General features: G+C 40.8%; 1 protein-coding gene across 1 annotated transcript; it reads left to right on the plus strand.

Annotated features, from left to right (window-relative positions):
* Positions 1-4026: 4026 nt before the first annotated feature.
* Positions 4027-5034, plus strand: LOC147345430 (taste receptor type 2 member 38-like). Its single transcript, XM_086376798.1, has one exon. The coding sequence runs from the start codon at positions 4027-4029 to the stop codon at positions 5032-5034; it is 1008 nt and encodes a 335-aa protein (XP_086232924.1).
* The last annotated feature ends 13134 nt before the right edge of the window (positions 5035-18168 follow it).

Genomic DNA, 18168 nt, shown 5'->3' on the forward strand with positions numbered 1-18168 from the left:
ACTTAGCGACTGAACAATAAGTGCTATTGAACAGAATGGCAAGTTAGATGCATGGACTCTGCCTTGGTCTATTGCATGCTCCAAACCAACTAGTATCAGAGCTCTTTCTTGGGAGCTCTTAGACGCAGGTCTAGCTTTTAATAAAGTAATGCACCTTACACCCAATTTCGCAGTTGCTCCTTTCATTTGACAGAAGTGATTGTCAGAGCTGGACGGAGGAATTCCCAGGACTCTTGGCTAAATCCCATCTAAAGCATCAGCATCCTAACTCCTCACTTAGTAATTTAGTTACCTTGGCCCAGCTACTTAACGAATCTTTCTGAAACTCTACCTTGTCATCAATAAAACAGAAGTGTCACCACACTCTTCACAATTCAGCCTACTACAGAGTGATACATGATGAAGTCTTAAGATTTCAATTCTGTAACATATGAGGTCACAGGGTTGCAAGATTAAATCAATGGCTGGGGTGAGCTTGCACAAACTGAAAGGAAGTGAAGTGAAAGTCACTCAGTTGTGTCAACTGTTTGTGACCCCATGGACTATACAGTCCATGGAATTCTCCAGGCCAGAATAGTGGAGTGGGGAGCCTTTCGGTTCTCCAGGGGATCTTCCCAACCCAGGTCTCCCACATTGCAGGCGGATTCTTTACCAGCTGAGCCGCAAGGGAAGCCCAAGAATTCTGAAGTGGGTAGTCTATTCCTTCTCCAGCGGATCTTCCCAACCCAGGAATCGAACCAGGTTCTTCAGCGTTGCAAATGGGTTCTTTACCAACTGAGCTATCACAAGGAGGCCAGGAAGTCCAGACCTCACAGTGGTCTGGTGCCACCTAGTGGCAGCTGTTGAGTAATGATAGGAAGATTCTGGATCCCAAGCTGGCTTGAACTTGGAAAAACGACAGAGACATGGTTCCATTATCGACTCATCCTCAGGCACCATGCTTCCTGAGAGCCAGTTACCTGGTCTTCCCCACTGGTCTCAAACAATGCTCCATAACTGCCTACCCACAGGATAAGAAACTCGCCACTCCCCAGGTAGGAATGGGGGCAGGTGCCAGATGAGAAGCCATCCATGGATCACTTTATATTATAATTTACACAAAGGAGAAGGGAACCGGTCTTGGTCAGAAGCCCAGCCCCTCCGGTCTCACCTCCTGCTACAAGGCATCCGCTGGCCTCCTCTCACCTACCAGAGCACAGGGCACTTTCTGGTGGCCATGTCCTCCTTCATCACCATGGCCCTGGTTGAGAACACCACCACCCCAGCCATCTGTTTCCTGTCAGTGATCTGTCCCAGTAACATTAAATTGCTTCTTTCAGTTAACCCTGTTATCTCAAGTCACTTAGCTGTGCTTTCCTCTCTAAATTAAAATGCGCTTTCTCCCAGAGGGGTATGCTCATGTAAACTGCCATTTCCTCACAGTCCCTGTTGCCTTTGGCTCACTTGCCCCACATCTCATGGTACTCACTTCTATGTCATGTCTCCCCCGTCACCCCTTTGCTTTGCATCTAGATAATCAATTATGTGAGGGAGGAAAAGTTTGCAGGGACTGTGGAATCTCAGCTCAGTGATGTTTCAAACAGGAAGCTCACTTTGTCCTAAAAAATGTACATACTTTCTTGCAATAGCCAAGATATAGAAGCAACCTAAGTGCACATCACACATGAGTGGATAAAGACGATGTGGTATATATACAAATACTACTCAGCCATAAAAAAAATGATATTTTGTCATATGAAACAATATAGATGGACCTGGAGGGTATTTCACTTAGCAAAAGTAAGTCAGAGAAAGACAAATGCTGTATGTTTTCACTTACATGTGAAATTTGTATTTGATGAGAACATATAAGTTTTACTCTCTGAGAAGATTTTATTTATACAATTCAGTGTTATATATGATATGTTACATATCAGATTCTCAGACTTTGTTCATCTTCTAGCTTTAAGTTGGGGGCTTCCCAGGTGGCACTAGTGGTAAAGAACCTGCCTGCCAATGCAGGAGACGTAAGAGACGTGGATGGGTTGGATCCCTGGGTCTGAAAAATCCCCTGGAGGAGGGCACAGCAACCTACTCCAGGATTCTTGCCTGAAGAACCCCAGGAGGAAAGTGGTGGACTATGGTCCATGGGGTCGCAAAGGTCGAGCACAACTGAAGTGATATAGTGCGCACACACACGCCTGCATTAGCTTTAAATTTGTACCTTTTTACCAACCTCTCCTTGTTTCTCCCACCTACCAAACACTGGAAATCACTTTTTTACTCCATATCTATTAGTTTAACTCCTTTTTCTCATATACAGTATAAGTGATACCATGCACTATTTGTCCTTCTCTGCCTGACTTATTTCACTTAGCACAGTGTCCTCAAGGTCCATCCATGTTGTCCCACATCACATGGGACCCATGCAAAACTGGGTTTGGGAAGTCAAGAAAGCATTTCCCTTTCTCATGCCTGAGTAAGATTCCATTGCATCCATTCATCCATTAATGGACACTTGGGTTGCTGCCATATCTTGGCTCCTGTGAATAATGCTACAATGAACATGGGAGTATGGATATATCTTTGATATCCTCTCTCATTTTCTTTGGATATATACCCAGAAGAGGAATTGGTGGATCCTATGATGGCTCTGGAGGCCTGGCATGCTGCGATTCATGGGGTCTCAAAGAGTCGGACACGACTGAGCGACTGATCTGATCTGATCTGATGATGGCTCTATAACTAGCACTGATTGACTGGACTTCATGGGCCAAGTGTTATTCACTCAGTCATGTCTGACTCTTTGTGACCCCATGGACTGTAGCCCACCAACCTCCTCTGCCCATGGGATTCTCCAGGCAAGAATACTGGAGTGGGTTGCCACTAAGCACAATCTCAATCATGTTCCATGCATCAATTCAGGTAACCCCTCTGAGATAGGTGTTATTTTGATTGTCATCTCCGTTTCATATAAGATGAATGAAGAGGGTTCAGTCATTTGCCAAGTTTGCACAGAGAGGATGAAGCAGAGCCGGGCCTTAACCTGAAAGAGCTTGGTTCCAGAGCCCACACTGTCAACAATGAGCAGCCTTCAGATGAGGACATCTGAGAAGGGAAGGAGGTCCTGATTATATACCCAGGACCGCTAGGTCACTGTGAAAACTCAGCTGAAATGATGAGGAGAATGGGGGCCCTAAAGGTTTGAACAGAGCAATGACATGATCTTAGTTACATGCTAACAGGATCACGACTGCTGCTTTGTAGAAAGTGTGGTGTGGGAGTAGGGGTGGGAAGCAGAGAGAGCAGTTGCAAGACTTCTGCAATGATCCAGGCCAGATACTCCCCCTTCCCCCTCCCTTCATAGTAAGATGCTGCCTTGTTCATGTCAACGGTCCTCTTGCCAAGCGTGGCACCTGGCATAATGATGATGGCTGAATGAAGTCTTTGCCAACAGCAGTCATACTAGTCAAACGGCAGAGGAACCATGCCTGCCCTTGTCCATATTAAAAACATAGTCTGTGATTCAGAGTCACCCTCGGGGTGATGGAAGGTATGCAAATGGAAAGAGGCACTGTTTCAAACCTCAGTTCACAGAGACTATATGCTTTGCCTGCTGTCAGTTTACTGAAAACCCATAAACAAATTCTACTCTCTTCACCACTCATGGGCGCCCAGATGGGCATGCAAAACTGGGCTTGGAAAGTCAAGATCCTATCCTGTTTGCATCCCTGATGTCATGCCCTGGCCCTCTGGGAAGGCTGTTGTTACAGAATACCTGGGTTTATTCAAAGCTTCTGCGTCAACCAAGAGACAGACCCATCATTCTTCTGCTCTCACGATGAGCGTCTGTGTGTATCCAAGGGATATTCTAAAGAAGCACTGTCCCTCTAAGTTTACTGTCTGAACTTTTGATGCACTCACCTTGGGATAACTCTGGACCAAGAGCTGATGCCTTGTAAAGGAAGGTCCTGACTTAGCACACAAATATACTTTCTCTCCTGGGCGGTACATGAGTCTTAGATTAGCCAAGTCAGAAGAGGCATCATGGTGACTCTGACTCACATCGTATCTGTGCCCTCTGAAGTCAGGAATGCATTTCTGTTCTTTTCAGTCCTGGAGTTTGCAGTAGGGATCCTACTCAACGCCTTCATTTTCTTGGTCAATTTCCGGGACCTGGTGAGGAGGCAGCCACTGAGCCACTGTGATCTTGTCCTATTGAGTCTCAGCCTCACCCGGCTTGTCCTACACGGGCTGCTCTTTCTGAAGGCCATCCAGCTTACTCATTTCCAGGGGATGAAAGACCCGCTGAGCTTCAGCTACCAGACCATCATCGTACTCTGGATGATCGTCCACCAAGCCGGACTCTGGCTCGCCACGTGCCTTAGTCTCCTCTACTGCTCCAAGATTGTCCGTTTCTCTCATGCCTTCCTGCTCCATGCAGCAAGCTGGATCTCCAGAAAGATCCCCCAGATGCTTCTGGGTTCTGTGGTTCTCTCCTGTGTCTGCACTCTTCTCTGCTTATGGGACTTTTTTAGTGGATCTCATTTATCAGCTGTAACTAGGCTACTCATGAATAACAGTACTGAACTCAATTTGAACATTGCAAAACTCAGTTTCTTTCATTCCTTCCTCTTCTGCAGCCTGGCATCCATCCCTTCTTTCTTGCTTTTCCTGGTTTCCTCTGGGATGCTGGTGTTCTCCCTGGGGAGGCATATGAGGATGATGAGGGCCAAAACCAGAGGCTCTGGGGACCCCAGCCTGGAGGCTCACACACGGGCGCTCAGGTCTCTTGTCTCTTTCTTCTGCCTGTATGTGCTGTCACTCTGTGCTGCCTTATTCTCGATACCGTTGCTGACGCTGTGGCACAGCAAGGTCGGGGTGATGGTCTGCATAGGGATAATGGCAGCCTGTCCCTCAGGACATGCAGTCATTCTGATCTCAGGGAATGCCAAGCTGAGGAGGGCTGTGGACACCATTCTGCTTTGGGCAAAGAGCAGCTTCAAGGTAAGGGTGGACCACAAGGCAGATCCCAGGACGCCAGATCTATGTTGAGAGTGGGCACGAAATGGGCCCTGTGTGGCTATGCCTCTGATTGTTCATACAGCCTTCAGAAACCCACTCCAATTTCTTCTATAAAATATAACTCCAAGTCTCTCTACATCAATAGGCCCATCCACAGTAGAATAAAACAATGAAAGCTCTACACATGGCATAGGCAAGTAGAATGGCATTGATTGCCTAGGTTTCTCTTGACAGAAAGTGGTGTCAGTCGCTCAGTCATGACCAACTGTTTGCAATCCCATGAACTGTAGACCGCCAGGCTCCTCTGTCCATGGAGTTCTCTAGGCAAGAACTAGCCCAGGAGACTTGTTAACTAAAGCCCTAAGTTGACCTTTTCCAGAAAAAGGTGGTCGGAGATAACCCCCTGTTAATGTCAAAAAAGTTGGTGAAAGGCACAAAATAATAAGACAGACAGATTCTGGTTTTGGGGTAGATGCTTAAACAGATCCAGAGAATCTCTCAAGCCATGATCCGCCTTGCTCGTCACAGCTCTTCCACATGACCTTGTCATGAGTGAGATCTCCCATGGTGGCTCCCAGCACCAGCAAATGACTTTTTCCATACACTTTCTAACTTTATTTCAAAAAAAAGAAAACATTCTGCCTACTATTTTTAGCTATGCTGCTGTGGCCGCTCTACTTCTACTTCTCATAATTATTCTTCCTTGTATTGTTAGAACTCTTCAACAGAACACTCAAAAGCTTGCAACTGAATTACATCTGGCTGTCTTAAAAAATAAAAAAGGGGGACATGCCGGGAGCCACCACGGGAGATCCCACCCATGACAAGGTCATGTGGAAGAGCCATGATGAGCAAGGCGGATCATGGCTCGAGAGATGTCCTGGATCTGCTCGAGCATCTACCCCAAAACCAGAATCTGTCTCTCTTACTATTTTGTGCCTTTCACCAACTCTTCTGACATTAACAGGGGGCTATCCCCGACCACCTTTCTCCGGAAAAGGTCAACTTAGGGCTTTAGTTAATAAGTCTCCTGGGTATGATAAGAGTGTTTCAATTCAAACTCTTGCAATTAACACACATGATTGTTCACAACTCCCCAACCTTGAAAGACACGGGAAGCCAAAACATTCTAAAAGTCCTAATGAACATAGAGTCCTTTAAGGGATAAAAAATTATTAAAATAGATAGTACTGGTAAAGGGCTTCATTACTGGGCCAATGCTTGCTGCCAAGTTCCCATATCTCTTATCCATTGTGCACCTGAGAGTGCATCGGTTAACATAATTGAAATGTAAGAAAAACAAGTAGCAGCCTTGGAATTAACCACATCAGACCTTTGAGCTAATTGGGTTTTTTTGTTGTTGTTGTGACCCACTGCACCTTTGCTCCATGAGAATGTAACTCTGTTTAGTACTTTCTGAGGCTGAGAAAGAGAAAAAAAAAAAAAAAAAAAAACACTTTAAAGAAAAATAAGTTTTTTGGTTGAGCAGCCTTTATCAAAAAAGTGTCATAAAATGTCCACAGGCCTCCAAGGCCAGAAGATAATGTACACAACATTGTTTATGGGAAATATATGCAAAAAAATCCTGGTTTTGATAAAGACAAAACAGATGTAATGTTTGGGCTGACTCTGTATGACTTTGCGTCTTTCATTTCCCTCTATGTACAAGTCAAGGTATAAAAGTTCCTTTTGAAAATAAAGTTATGGGCCTCGGTCACCAAAGCTTGGTCTCCCCATGTCATTCTTTTTTCCTTTTCTCTCCTTTTCTCTCTCTGTTCTTCTTTCAGGATGACTCCTTGGAACACAGCTTTATTGACTTTCTGTGTAAACCAAAGATCAAGCCTCTTTCTCTTCTCTTTTATCTATCCCTAATCGCCTATGCCATCATCCTTAGGGTACCCCTAGATCCTACTGAGGCTAGACCCTGACAAGCCAAAGCATGGAAACAATCTAAATGTCCAACAACAGATAAACAGATAAAGATGTGGCACAGGTATACAATGGACTCTTATTCAGCCATGAAAAGGAATGAGACTGGGTCATTCATAGAGATGTGGGTGGACCTAGAGTCTGTCTTGCAGAGAAAAGTAAGTCAAAAAGAGAAAAACAAATACCAAATATTAATGCATATATGTGGAATCTAGAAAATGGTACAGATGCACGTATTTCCAGGGCAGGAATAGAGACATGGATGTAGAGAATAAACATGTGAACACAGTTTGGGAAGAAGAGGATGGGACAAACTGGGAGAGTAAGACTGACTCATATACACTACCATGTGTAAAATAGATAACCAAAGTTATCCTGTGTGTGAAAGTCATGTCGTGTCTGACTCTTTGCGACCCCATGGACTATACAGTCCATGGTATTATCCAGGCCAGAATACTGGTATGGGCAGCCTTTCCCTTCTCCAGAGGATCTTCCCAACCCAGGGATTGAACCCAGGTCTCCTGCATTGCAGGCGGATTCTTTACCACCTGAGCCACAAGGGAAGCCCTAGGTTTCCCTCAAAGACAGTGATCCCCACTCTTGGCTGCACATTAGGGGAGCTTTCAAAATCTCAATGGCTAGGCCACACACTAGGCTGATTAAATCAGATCTCTGGAAGTAGAACCCAGGCAACATATTTTAAGGACCCCAGGGTTACCAGGGTACAACCAATGTTGAGATCCCCTGTTCCTGTCGCTCTTATTATTGAGTGGGACGATGTGATCCTTCAATTGAACTGTACTGTGACCCTTTAATTCCACCTTCCCCTGGAGGACTTGGAGGACTATGGAAGAGAATGATAAAGGACATCCTTTCTTATTTTTCTTCCTCTTGTTTTGCCTAAACTCTCTCTGGACATGTCTCCATTACATCTTACTGCTCTCCACAGCTTTTTTAGCATTATATTTTGACATAATCTTATAGTTAAAGTTGTAAGAATTTCCATATACCCTTTATCCAGATGTACTCATTTCTTTCACTTGCCCCATTTCTCTCCTCTCCTCCCCACAATTCCAACCCAAAAATATAAGGTTCACTTTAGTCTTCTTCTTCTATATATTCATAATGCCTTTAACCATGAGAAATATCTTCCATTTATATTCAATATATTTGCCCATTTGCGTACTTGCAGCATACAGAAAAAGTGGTTTCATAATTTCTAGTCTTCCCTGGTGGCTCAGATGGTAAAGCGTCTGTCTACAATGCGGGAGACCTGGGTTCGAGCCCTGAGTTGCGAAGATCCCCTGGAGAAGGAAATGGCAATCCACTCCAGTACTATTGCCTGGAAAATCCCAAGGACAGAGGAGCCTGGTAGGCTACAGTCTATGGGGTCGCAAAGAGTCGGACACGACTGAGCGATTTCACTTTCACTTTCTTTCACTTTCACGCTATAACACTGCAGAAGCAAAATAACAAGAGTTCAGTAATTATTTGCAGAATTTTTTCATTTTTAGGCAAAATTTATACACAGTAATATGCACAGGTATTAAATGTAAAACTTGATAAGTATGTATATACTTATATGTATATATATTCATGTAACCAATACCTCAAATATAATATATAATATTCCCATCAGCACAGAAAGTTTCAGTATTCCTCTTCCAATAAATCTCCACCCACCATGGGCAACCACTATATTAACTTCTTCACAGTTTATTTCTTCCCATGGATGAGTTTTGTCTGTTCTTTTATGGAATCATGTGGTTTGGACTCTTGTCTTGCTACTTTCACTCCACATAATACCTTTGAGTTTTATAGTTTCTGGTCTTACATTTAGATATTTAATCCATTTTGAGTTTATTTTTGTTTATGGTGTTAGAAATTGTTCTAGTTTCATTCTTTTACAAGTGGTTGACCAATTTTCCCAGCACCACTTGTTAAAGAGATTGTCTTTTCTCCATTGTATATTCTTGCCTCCTCTGTCAAAGATAAGGTGTCCATAGGTGCGTGGATTTATCTCTGGGCTTTCTATTTTGTTCCATTGATCTATATTTCTGTCTTTGTGCTAGTACCATACTGTCTTGATGACTGTGGCTTTGTAGTAGAGCCTGAAGTCAGGCAGGTTGATTCCTCCAGTTCCATTCTTCTTTCTCAAGACTGCTTTGGCTATTCGAGGTTTTTTGTATTTCCATACAAATTGTGAAATTATTTGTTCTAGCTCTGTGAAAAATACCATTGGTAGCTTGATAGGGATTGCATTGAATCTATAGATTGCTTTGGGTAGTATACTCATTTTCACTATGTTGATTCCTCTGATCCATGAACACGGTATATTTCTCCATATATTGGTGTCCTCCTTGATTTCTTTCACCAGTGTTTTATAGTTTTCTATATATAGGTCTTTTGTTTCTTTAGGTAGATATATTCCTAAGTATTTTATTCTTTTCATTGCAATGGTGAATGGAATTGCTTCCTTAATTTCTCTATTTTCTCATTATTAGTGTATAGGAATGCAAGGGATTTCTGTGTGTTGATTTTATATCCTGCAACTTTACTATATTCATTGATTAGTTCTAGTAATTTTCTGGCGGAGTCTTTAGGGTTTTCTATGTAGAGGATCATGTCATCTGCAAACAGTGAGAGTTTTACTTCTTCTTTTCCAATTTGGATTCCTTTTATTTCTTTTTCTGCTTTGATTGCTGTGGCCAAAACTTCCAAAACTATGTTGAATAGTAGTGGTGAAAGTGGGCACCCTTGTCTTGTTCCTGACTTTAGGGAAAATGCTTTCAATTTTTCACCATTGAAGATAATGTTTGCTGTGGGTTTGTCATATATAGCTTTTATTCTGTTGAGGTATGTTCCTTCTATTCCTGCTTTCTGTAGAGTTTTTGAATAAACATTCTTGAATCCACCTTTTGGTGACCGCAGTTTTCATTTCTCTTAGATAAATTCTTAGGAGTGGAATTACTGTGTCATAAAGTTGATGTGCGTTTATTTTTACAAGACATTGCTAAAGAGTTTTCAAGACTGAATCTAGCATTTCAGGTTCCCATCAACAGTGCAGGAGATTTGTTCTACATTTTCAAAAACATGTGGTACTGTCAGTCTTTTTTAATTTGGGCCATTCTAGTGGAGGTGATTAGTATCTCATTGCAGTTTTAATTTGGATTTCCCTGACAACTAGTATTTGCTTTTCTCTGTCTGGCTTATTTCACAAATGCAAAAAGGGAAAATGGTTGTCTGAGGAGGCCTTACAAATAGCTGAAAAAAGAAGAGACGCTAAAGGCAAAGGAGAAAAGGAAAAATATACCCATTTGAATGCAGAATTCCAAAGAATAGCAAGGATAGAAAACAAAGCCTTCCTCGGTGAACAATACAAAGAAATAGAGGGAAACAATAGAATGGGAGAGGCTAGAGATCCCTCCAAGAAAATTAGAGATACCAAAGATGGGCACAATAAAGGACAGAAATGGTATGGACTTAACAGAAGCAGAAGATATTAAGAAGAGGTGGCAAGAATACGCAGAAGAACTATACAAAAAAGATCTTCAAGACCCAGATGGTCATGATGGTGTGATCACTCACCTAGAGCCAGACATCCTAGAATGTGAAGTCAAGTGGGCCTTAGGAAGCATCACTACAAACAAAGCTAGTGGAGGTGACGGAATTCCATTTGAGCTATTTCAAATCCTAAAAGTTGATGTTCTGAAAGTGCTACACTCAATATGAAAGCAAATTTGGAAGACTCAGCAGTGGCCACAAGACTGGAAAAGATCAGTTTTCATTCTAATCCCAAAGAAAGGCAATGCCAAAGAATGCTCAAACTACCACACAATTGCACTCATATCACACACTAGCAAAGTAATGCTCAAAATTCTCCAAGCCAGGCTTCAGCAATATGTGAACTGTGAACCTCCAGATGTTCAAGCTGGTTTTAGAAAAAGCAGAGGAACCAGAGATCAAATGGCCAACATTCACTGGATCATCAAAAAAGCAAGAGAGTCCAGAAAAACATCCATTTCTGCTTTATTGACTATGCCAAAGCCTTTGCCTGTGTGGATCACAACAAACTGTGGAAATTTCTGAAAGAGATGGGAATACCAGACCACCTCACCTGCCTCCTGAGAAATCTGTATGCAGGTCAGGAAGCAACAGTTAGAACCAGGTGTGGAACAACAGACGGGTTCCAAATCAGGAAAGGAGTACATCAAGGCTATATATTGTCACCCTGCTTGTTTAACTTATATGTAGAATACATCATGGATGAAACACAAGCTGGAATCAAGATTTCCAGGAGAAATATCAATAACCTCAGATATGGAGATGACACCCTATGACAGAAAGTGAAGAGGAACTAAAGAGCCTCTGGATGAAAGTGAAAGAGGAGAGTGAAAAAGTTGGCTTAAAACTCAACATTCAGAAAACTAAGATCATGGCATCTAGTCCCATTACTTAATGGCAAATAGATGGGGAAACAGTGAAAACAGTGACAGACTTTATTTTGGGGGGCTCCGAAATCTGAAGATGGTGATTGCAGCCATGAAATTAAAGGACACTTGCTCCTTGGGAGAAAAGTTATGACCAGTATAGACAGCTTATTTAAAAGCAGAGACATTGCTTTGCCAACAAAGGTCCATCTAGTCAAAGCTGTGGTTTTTCCAGTGGTAATGTGTGGATATGAGAGTTAGACTATAAAGAAAGCTGAGTGCCGAAGAATTGATGCTGTTGAACTGTGGTGTTGGAGAAGACTCTTGAGAGTCCCTTGGACTGCAAGGAGATTCAACCAGTCCACCCTAAAGGAAATCAGTCCTGAATATTCATTGGAAGGACTGATGCTGAAGCTGAAACTCCAATACTTTGGCCACCTGGTACAAAGAACTAACTCTTTTGAAAAGACCCTAATGCTGTGAAAGATTGAAGGCAGGAGGAGAAGGGGATGACAGAGGATGAGATGGTTGGATGGCATCACCAATACAATGGACATAAGTTTGAGTAAACTCCAGGTGTTGATGATGGACAGGGAAGCCTGGTGTGCTGCAGTCCATGGGATCACAAAGAGTCGGACACGACTAAGCAACTGAACTGAACTGAACTGAATGTCCCTCAGGTCCATCTATGCTGTTATGAATGGCAAATGGCAAGATGGCAAGATTTTCTTCTTTCTCACAGCTGAACATTATATATATATATATATATATATATATATATATATATATATATACACATACACACACATATATATATACACACACACACACATACATGTATGTGTATGCACACACATATCTTCCTTATGCATTCATTTGTCAGTGAACACTTAGGCTGTTTTCACATTTTAGCTGTGGTGAATAATGCTGCAATGAACATAGAAGTGCCCACATCTCTCTGAGATACTAATTTCATTTCCTTCACAATATACACCCAGAAGTAGGATCGCTGTATCATATGAGAGCCCTGTGGGGCTTTCCAGGTAGCTCAGTGGTAAAGAATCCACCAGTCAATGCAGGAGAGGTGGGCTCTATCCTTGGATTGGGAAGATCCCCTGGAAAAGGAAATAGCAACCCACTCCAGTATTCTTTTTTTTTTTTTGGTTTAAGTTTTTTTTTTTTTAACTTTTTAAAAAATTTTATTTAACTTTACAATATTGTATTGGTTTTGCCATATATCAAAATGAATCTGCCACAGGTATACATGTGTTCCCCATCATGAACCCTCCTCCCTCTTCCCTCCCCATACCATCCCTCTGGGTTGTCCGAGTGCACCAGCCCCAAGCATCCAGTATCGTGCATCGAACCTGGACTGGCGACTCATTTCATATATGATATTATACATATTTCAATGCCATTCTCCCAAGTCATCCCACCCTCTCCCTCTCCCACAGAGTCCAAAAGACTGTTCTGTACATCAGTGTCTCTTTTGCTGTCTCGTATACAGGGTTATTGTTATCATCTTTCTAAATTCCATATATATGCGTTAGTATACTGTATTGGTGTTTTTCTTTCTGGCTCTGTATAATAGGCTCCAGTTTCATCCACCTCATTAGAACTGATTCAAATGTATTCTTCTTAATGGCTGAGTAATACTCCATTGTGTATATGTACCACCGCTTTCTTATCCATTCATCTGCTGATGGACATCTAGGTTGCTTCCATGTCCTGGCTATTATAAGCAGTGCTGCAATGAACATTGGGGTACATGTGTCTCTTTCCCTTCTGGTTTCCTCAGTGTGTATGCCCAGCAGTGGGATTGCTGGATCATAAGGCAGTTCTATTTCCAGTTTTTTGAGGAATCTCCACACTGTTCTCCATAATGGCTGTACTAGTTTGCATTCCCACCAACAGTGTAAGAGAGTTCCCTTTTCTCCACACCCTCTCCAGCATTTATTGCTTTAGACTTTTGTATCGCAGCCATTCTGACTGGCGTGAAATGGTACCTCATAGTGGTTTTGATTTGCATTTCTCTGATAATGAGTGATGTTGAGCATCTTTTCATGTGTTTGTTAGCCATCTGTATGTCTTCTTTGGAGAAATGTCTATTTAGTTCTTTGGCCCGTTTTTTGATTGGGTCATTTATTTTTCTGGAGTTGAGCTGTAGGAGTTGCTTGTATATTTTGGAGATTAGTTGTTTGTCAGTTGCTTCATTTGCTATTATTTTCTCCCATTCTGAAGGCTGTCTTTTCATCTTGCTTATAGTTTCCTTTGTTGTGCAGAAGTTTTAAGTTTAATTAGGTCCCATTTGTTTATTTTTGCTTTTATTTCCAATATTCTGGGAGGTGAGTCATAGAGGATCCTGCTGTGATGTATGTCGGAGAGTGTTTTGCCTATGTTCTCCTCTAGGAGTTTTATAATTTCTGGTCTTAGGTTTAGATCTTTAATCCATTTTGAGTTTATTTTTGTGTATGGTGTTAGAAAGTGTTCTAGTTTCATTCTTTTACAAGTGGTTGACCAGTTTTCCCAGCACCACTTGTTAAAGAGATTGTCTTTAATCCATTGTATATTCTTGCCTCTTTTGTCAAAGATAAGGTGTCCATATGTGCATGGATTTATCTCTGGGCTTTCTATTTTGTTCCATTGATCTATATTTCTGTCTTTGTGCCAGTACCATACTTCTTGATGACTGTGGCTTTGTAGTAGAGCCTGAAGTCAGGCAGTTTGATTCCTCCAGTTCCATTCTTCTTTCTCAAGATAGCTTTGGCTATTCGAGGTTTTTTTGTATTTCCATACAAATTGTGAAATTATTTGTTCTAGCTCTGTGAAGAATACTGTTGGTAGCTTGATAGGGATTGCATTGAATCTATAGATTGCTTTGGGTAGTATACTCATTTTCACTATATTGATTCTTCCAATCCATGAACATGGTATATTTCTCCATCTATTAGTGTCCTCTTTGATTTCTTTCACCAGTGTTTTATAGTTTTCTATATATAGGTCTTTTGTTTCTTTAGGTAGATATATTCCTAAGTATTTTATTCTTTTCGTTGCAATGGTGAATGGAATTGCTTCCTTAATTTCTCTATTTTCTCATTACTAGTGTATAGGAATGCAAGGGATTTCCATGTGTTGATTTTATATCCTGAAACTTTACTATATTCATTGATTAGTCCTAGTAATTTTCTGGTGGAGTCTCTAGGGTTTTCTATGTAGAGGATCGTGTTATCTGCAAACAGTGAGAGTTTTACTTTTTCTTTTCCAATTTGGATTCCTTTTATTTCTTTTTCTGCTCTGATTGCTGTGGCCAAAACTTCCAAAACTTGAATTGTTGAATAGTAGTGGTGAAAGTGGGCACCCTTGTCTTGTTCCTGACTTTAGGGAAAATGCTTTCAATTTTTCACCATTGAGGATAATGTTTGCTGTGGGTTTGTCATATATAGCTTTTATTCTGTTGAGGTATGTTCCTTCTATTCCTGCTTTCTGGAGAGTTTTTATCATAAATGGATGTTGAATTTTGTCAAAGGCTTTCTCTGCATCTATTTAGATAATCATATGATTTTTATTTTTCAATTTGTTAATGTGGTGTATTACATTGATTGATTTGCGGATGTTGAAGAATCCTTGCATCCCTGGGATAAAGCCCACTTGGTCATGGTGTATGATCTTTTTAATGTGTTGGTGGATTCTGATTGCTAGAATTTTGTTAAGGATTTTTGCATCTATGTTCATCAGTGATATTGGCCTGTAGTTTTCTTTTTTTGTGGCATCTTTGTCAGGTTTTGGGATTAGGGTGATGGTGGCCTCATAGAATGAGTTTGGAAGTTTACCTTCCTCTGCAATTTTCCGGAATAGTTTGAGTAGGATAGGTGTTAACTCTTCTCTAAATTTTTGGTAGAATTCAGCTGTGAAGCCGTCTGGACCTGGGCTTTTGTTTGCTGGAAGATTTCTGATTACAGTTTCAATTTCCGTGTTTGTGATGGGTCTGTTAAGATTTTCTATTTCTTCCTGATCCAGTTGTGGAAAGTTGTACTTTTCTAAGAATGTGTCGATTTCTTCCATGTTGTCCATTTTATTGCTATATAATTGCTGATAGTAGTCTCTTATGATCCTTTGTATTTCTGTGTTGTCTGTTGTGATCTCTCCATTTTCATTTCTAATTTTATTGATTTGATTTTTCTCCCTTTGTTTCTTGATGAGTCTGGCTAATGGTTTGTCAATTTTATTTATCCTTTCAAAGAACCAGCTTTTGGCTTTGTTGATTTTTTGCTATGGTCTCTTTTGTTTCTTTTGCATTTATTTCTGCCCTAATTTTTAAGATTTCTTTCCTTCTACTAACCCTGGGGTTCTTCATTTCTTCCTTTTCTAGTTGCTTTAGGTGTAGAGTTAGGTTAGGTTATTTATTTGACTTGTTTCTTGAGGTATGCCTGTATTGCTATGAACTTTCCCCTTAGGACTGCTTTTACCGTGTCCCACAGGTTTTGAGTTGTTGTGTTTTCATTTTCATTAGTTTCTATGCAAATTTTGATTTCTTTTTTGATTTCTTCTGTGATTTGTTGGTTATTCAGCAGCGTGTTGTTTAGCCTCCATATGTTGGAATTTTTAATAGTTTTTCTCCTGTAATTGAGATCTAATCTTACTGCATTGTGGTCAGAAAAGATACTTGGAATGATTTCAATTTTTCTGAATTTACCAAGGCTAGATTTATGGCCCAGGATGTGATCTATCCTGGAGAAGGTTCCATATGCACTTGAAAAAAAGGTGAAATTCATTGTTTTGGGATGAAATGTCCTATAGATATCAATTAGGTCTAACTGGTCTATTGTATCGTTTAACGTTTGTGTTTTCTTGTTAATTTTCTGTTTAGTTGATCTATCCATAGGTGTGAGTGGGGTATTAAAGTCTCCCACTATTATTGTGTTATTGTTAATTTCTCCTTTCATACTTGTTAGTATTTGTCTTACATACTGCAGTGCTCCCGTGTTGGGTGCATATATATTTATAATTGTTATATCTTATTCTTGGATTGATCCTTTGATCATTATGTAGTGACCTTCTTTGTCTCTTTTCACAGCCTTTGTTTTAAAGTCTGTTTTATCTGATATGAGTATTGCTACTCCTGCTTTGTTTTGGTCCCTTTTTGCATGGAAAATCTTTTTCCAGCCCTTCACTTTCAGTCTGTATGTGTCCCCTGTTTTGAGGTGGGTCTCTTGTAGACAACATATGTAGGGGTCTTGTTTTTGTATCCATTCAGCCAGTCTTTGTCTTTTGGTTGGGGCATTCAACCCATTTACGTTTAAGGTAGTTATTGATAAGTATGATCCCGTTGCCATTTACTTTATGTTTTGAGTTCGAATTTATACACCGTTTTTGTGTTTCCTGTCTAGAGAATATCCTTTAGTATTTGTTGGAGAGCTGGTTTGGTGGTGCTGAATTCTCTCAGCTTTTGCTTGTCTGTAAAGCTTTTGTTTTCTCCTTCATATTTGAATGAAATCCTTGCTGGGTACAATAATCTGGGCTGTAGGTTATTTTCTTTCATCACTTTAAGTAGGTCTTGCCATTCCCTCCTGGCTTGGAGAGTTTCTATGGAAAGATCAGCTGTTATCCTTATGGGAATTCCCTTGTGTGTTATTTGTTGTTTTTCCCTTGCTGCTTTTAATGTTTGTTCTTTGTGTTTGATCTTTGTTAATTTGATTAATATGTATCTTGGGGTGTTTCGCCTTGGGTTTATCCTGTTTGGGACTCTCTGGGTTTCTTGGACTTGGGTGATTATTTCCTTCCCCATTTTAGGGAAGTTTTCAACTATTATCTCCTCAAATATTTTCTCATGGTCTTTCTTTTTGTCTTCTTCTGGGACCCCTATGATCCGAATGTTGTAGCACTTAATATTGTCATGGAGGTCTCTGAGATTGTCCTCATTTCTTTTAATTCGTTTTTCTTTTTTCCTCTCTGATTCATTTATTTCTACTATTCTATCTTCTAATTCACTAATCCTATCTTCTGCCTCTGTTATTCTACTATTTGTTGCATCCAGAGTGTTTTTGATCTCACTTATTGCATTATTCATTATATATTGACTCTTTTTTATTTCTTCTAGGTCCTTGTTAAACCTTTCTTGCATCTTCTCAATCCTTGTCTCCAGGCTATTTATCTGTGATTCCATTTTGATTTCAAGATTTTGGATCAATTTCACTATCATTATTTGGAATTCTTTATCAGGTAGATTCCCTATCTCTTCCTCTTTTGTTTGGTTTGGTGGGCATTTATCCTGTTCCTTTACCTGCTGGGTATTCCTCTGTCTCTTCATCTTGTTTAAATTGCTGAGTTTGGGGTGTCCTTTCTGTATTCTGGCAGTTTGTGGAGTTCTCTTTATTGCAGCATTTCCTCGCTGTGTGTGGGTTTGTACAGGTGGCTTGTCAAGGTTTCTTGGTTAGGGAAGCTTGTGTCGGTGTTCTGGTGGGTGGAGCTGGATTTCTTCTCTCTGGAGTGCAATTAAGTGTCCAGTAATGAGTTATGAGATGTCTATGGTTTTGGGGTGACTTTGGGCAGCCTGTATATTGGAGCTCAGGGCTGTGTTCCTGTGTTGCTGGAGAATTTGTTTGGTATGTCTTGCCCTGGAACTTGTTGGCCCTTGTGTGGTGCTTGGTTTCAGTGTAGGTATGGAGGCATTTGATGGGCTCCTGTCAATTAATGTTCCCTGGAGTCAGGGTTTGGACTTAAGCCTCCTGCTTCCAGTTATCGGTCTTATTTTTACAGTAGTCTCAAAACTTCTCCTTCTATACAGCACCATTGATAAAACATCTAG

Source organism: Bos grunniens, chromosome 25 (assembly GCF_055505025.1).
Source record: "Bos grunniens cultivar Pamir isolate PY7600 chromosome 25, Bosgru_T2T1.0, whole genome shotgun sequence".
Lineage (NCBI taxonomy): Eukaryota > Metazoa > Chordata > Mammalia > Artiodactyla > Bovidae > Bos > Bos grunniens.

Bases quoted from the DNA above. Each gene is read 5' to 3' on its own strand.
- LOC147345430 (XM_086376798.1), top strand. From the start codon at position 4,027: ATGGTGACTCTGACTCACATCGTATCTGTGCCCTCTGAAGTCAGGAAT.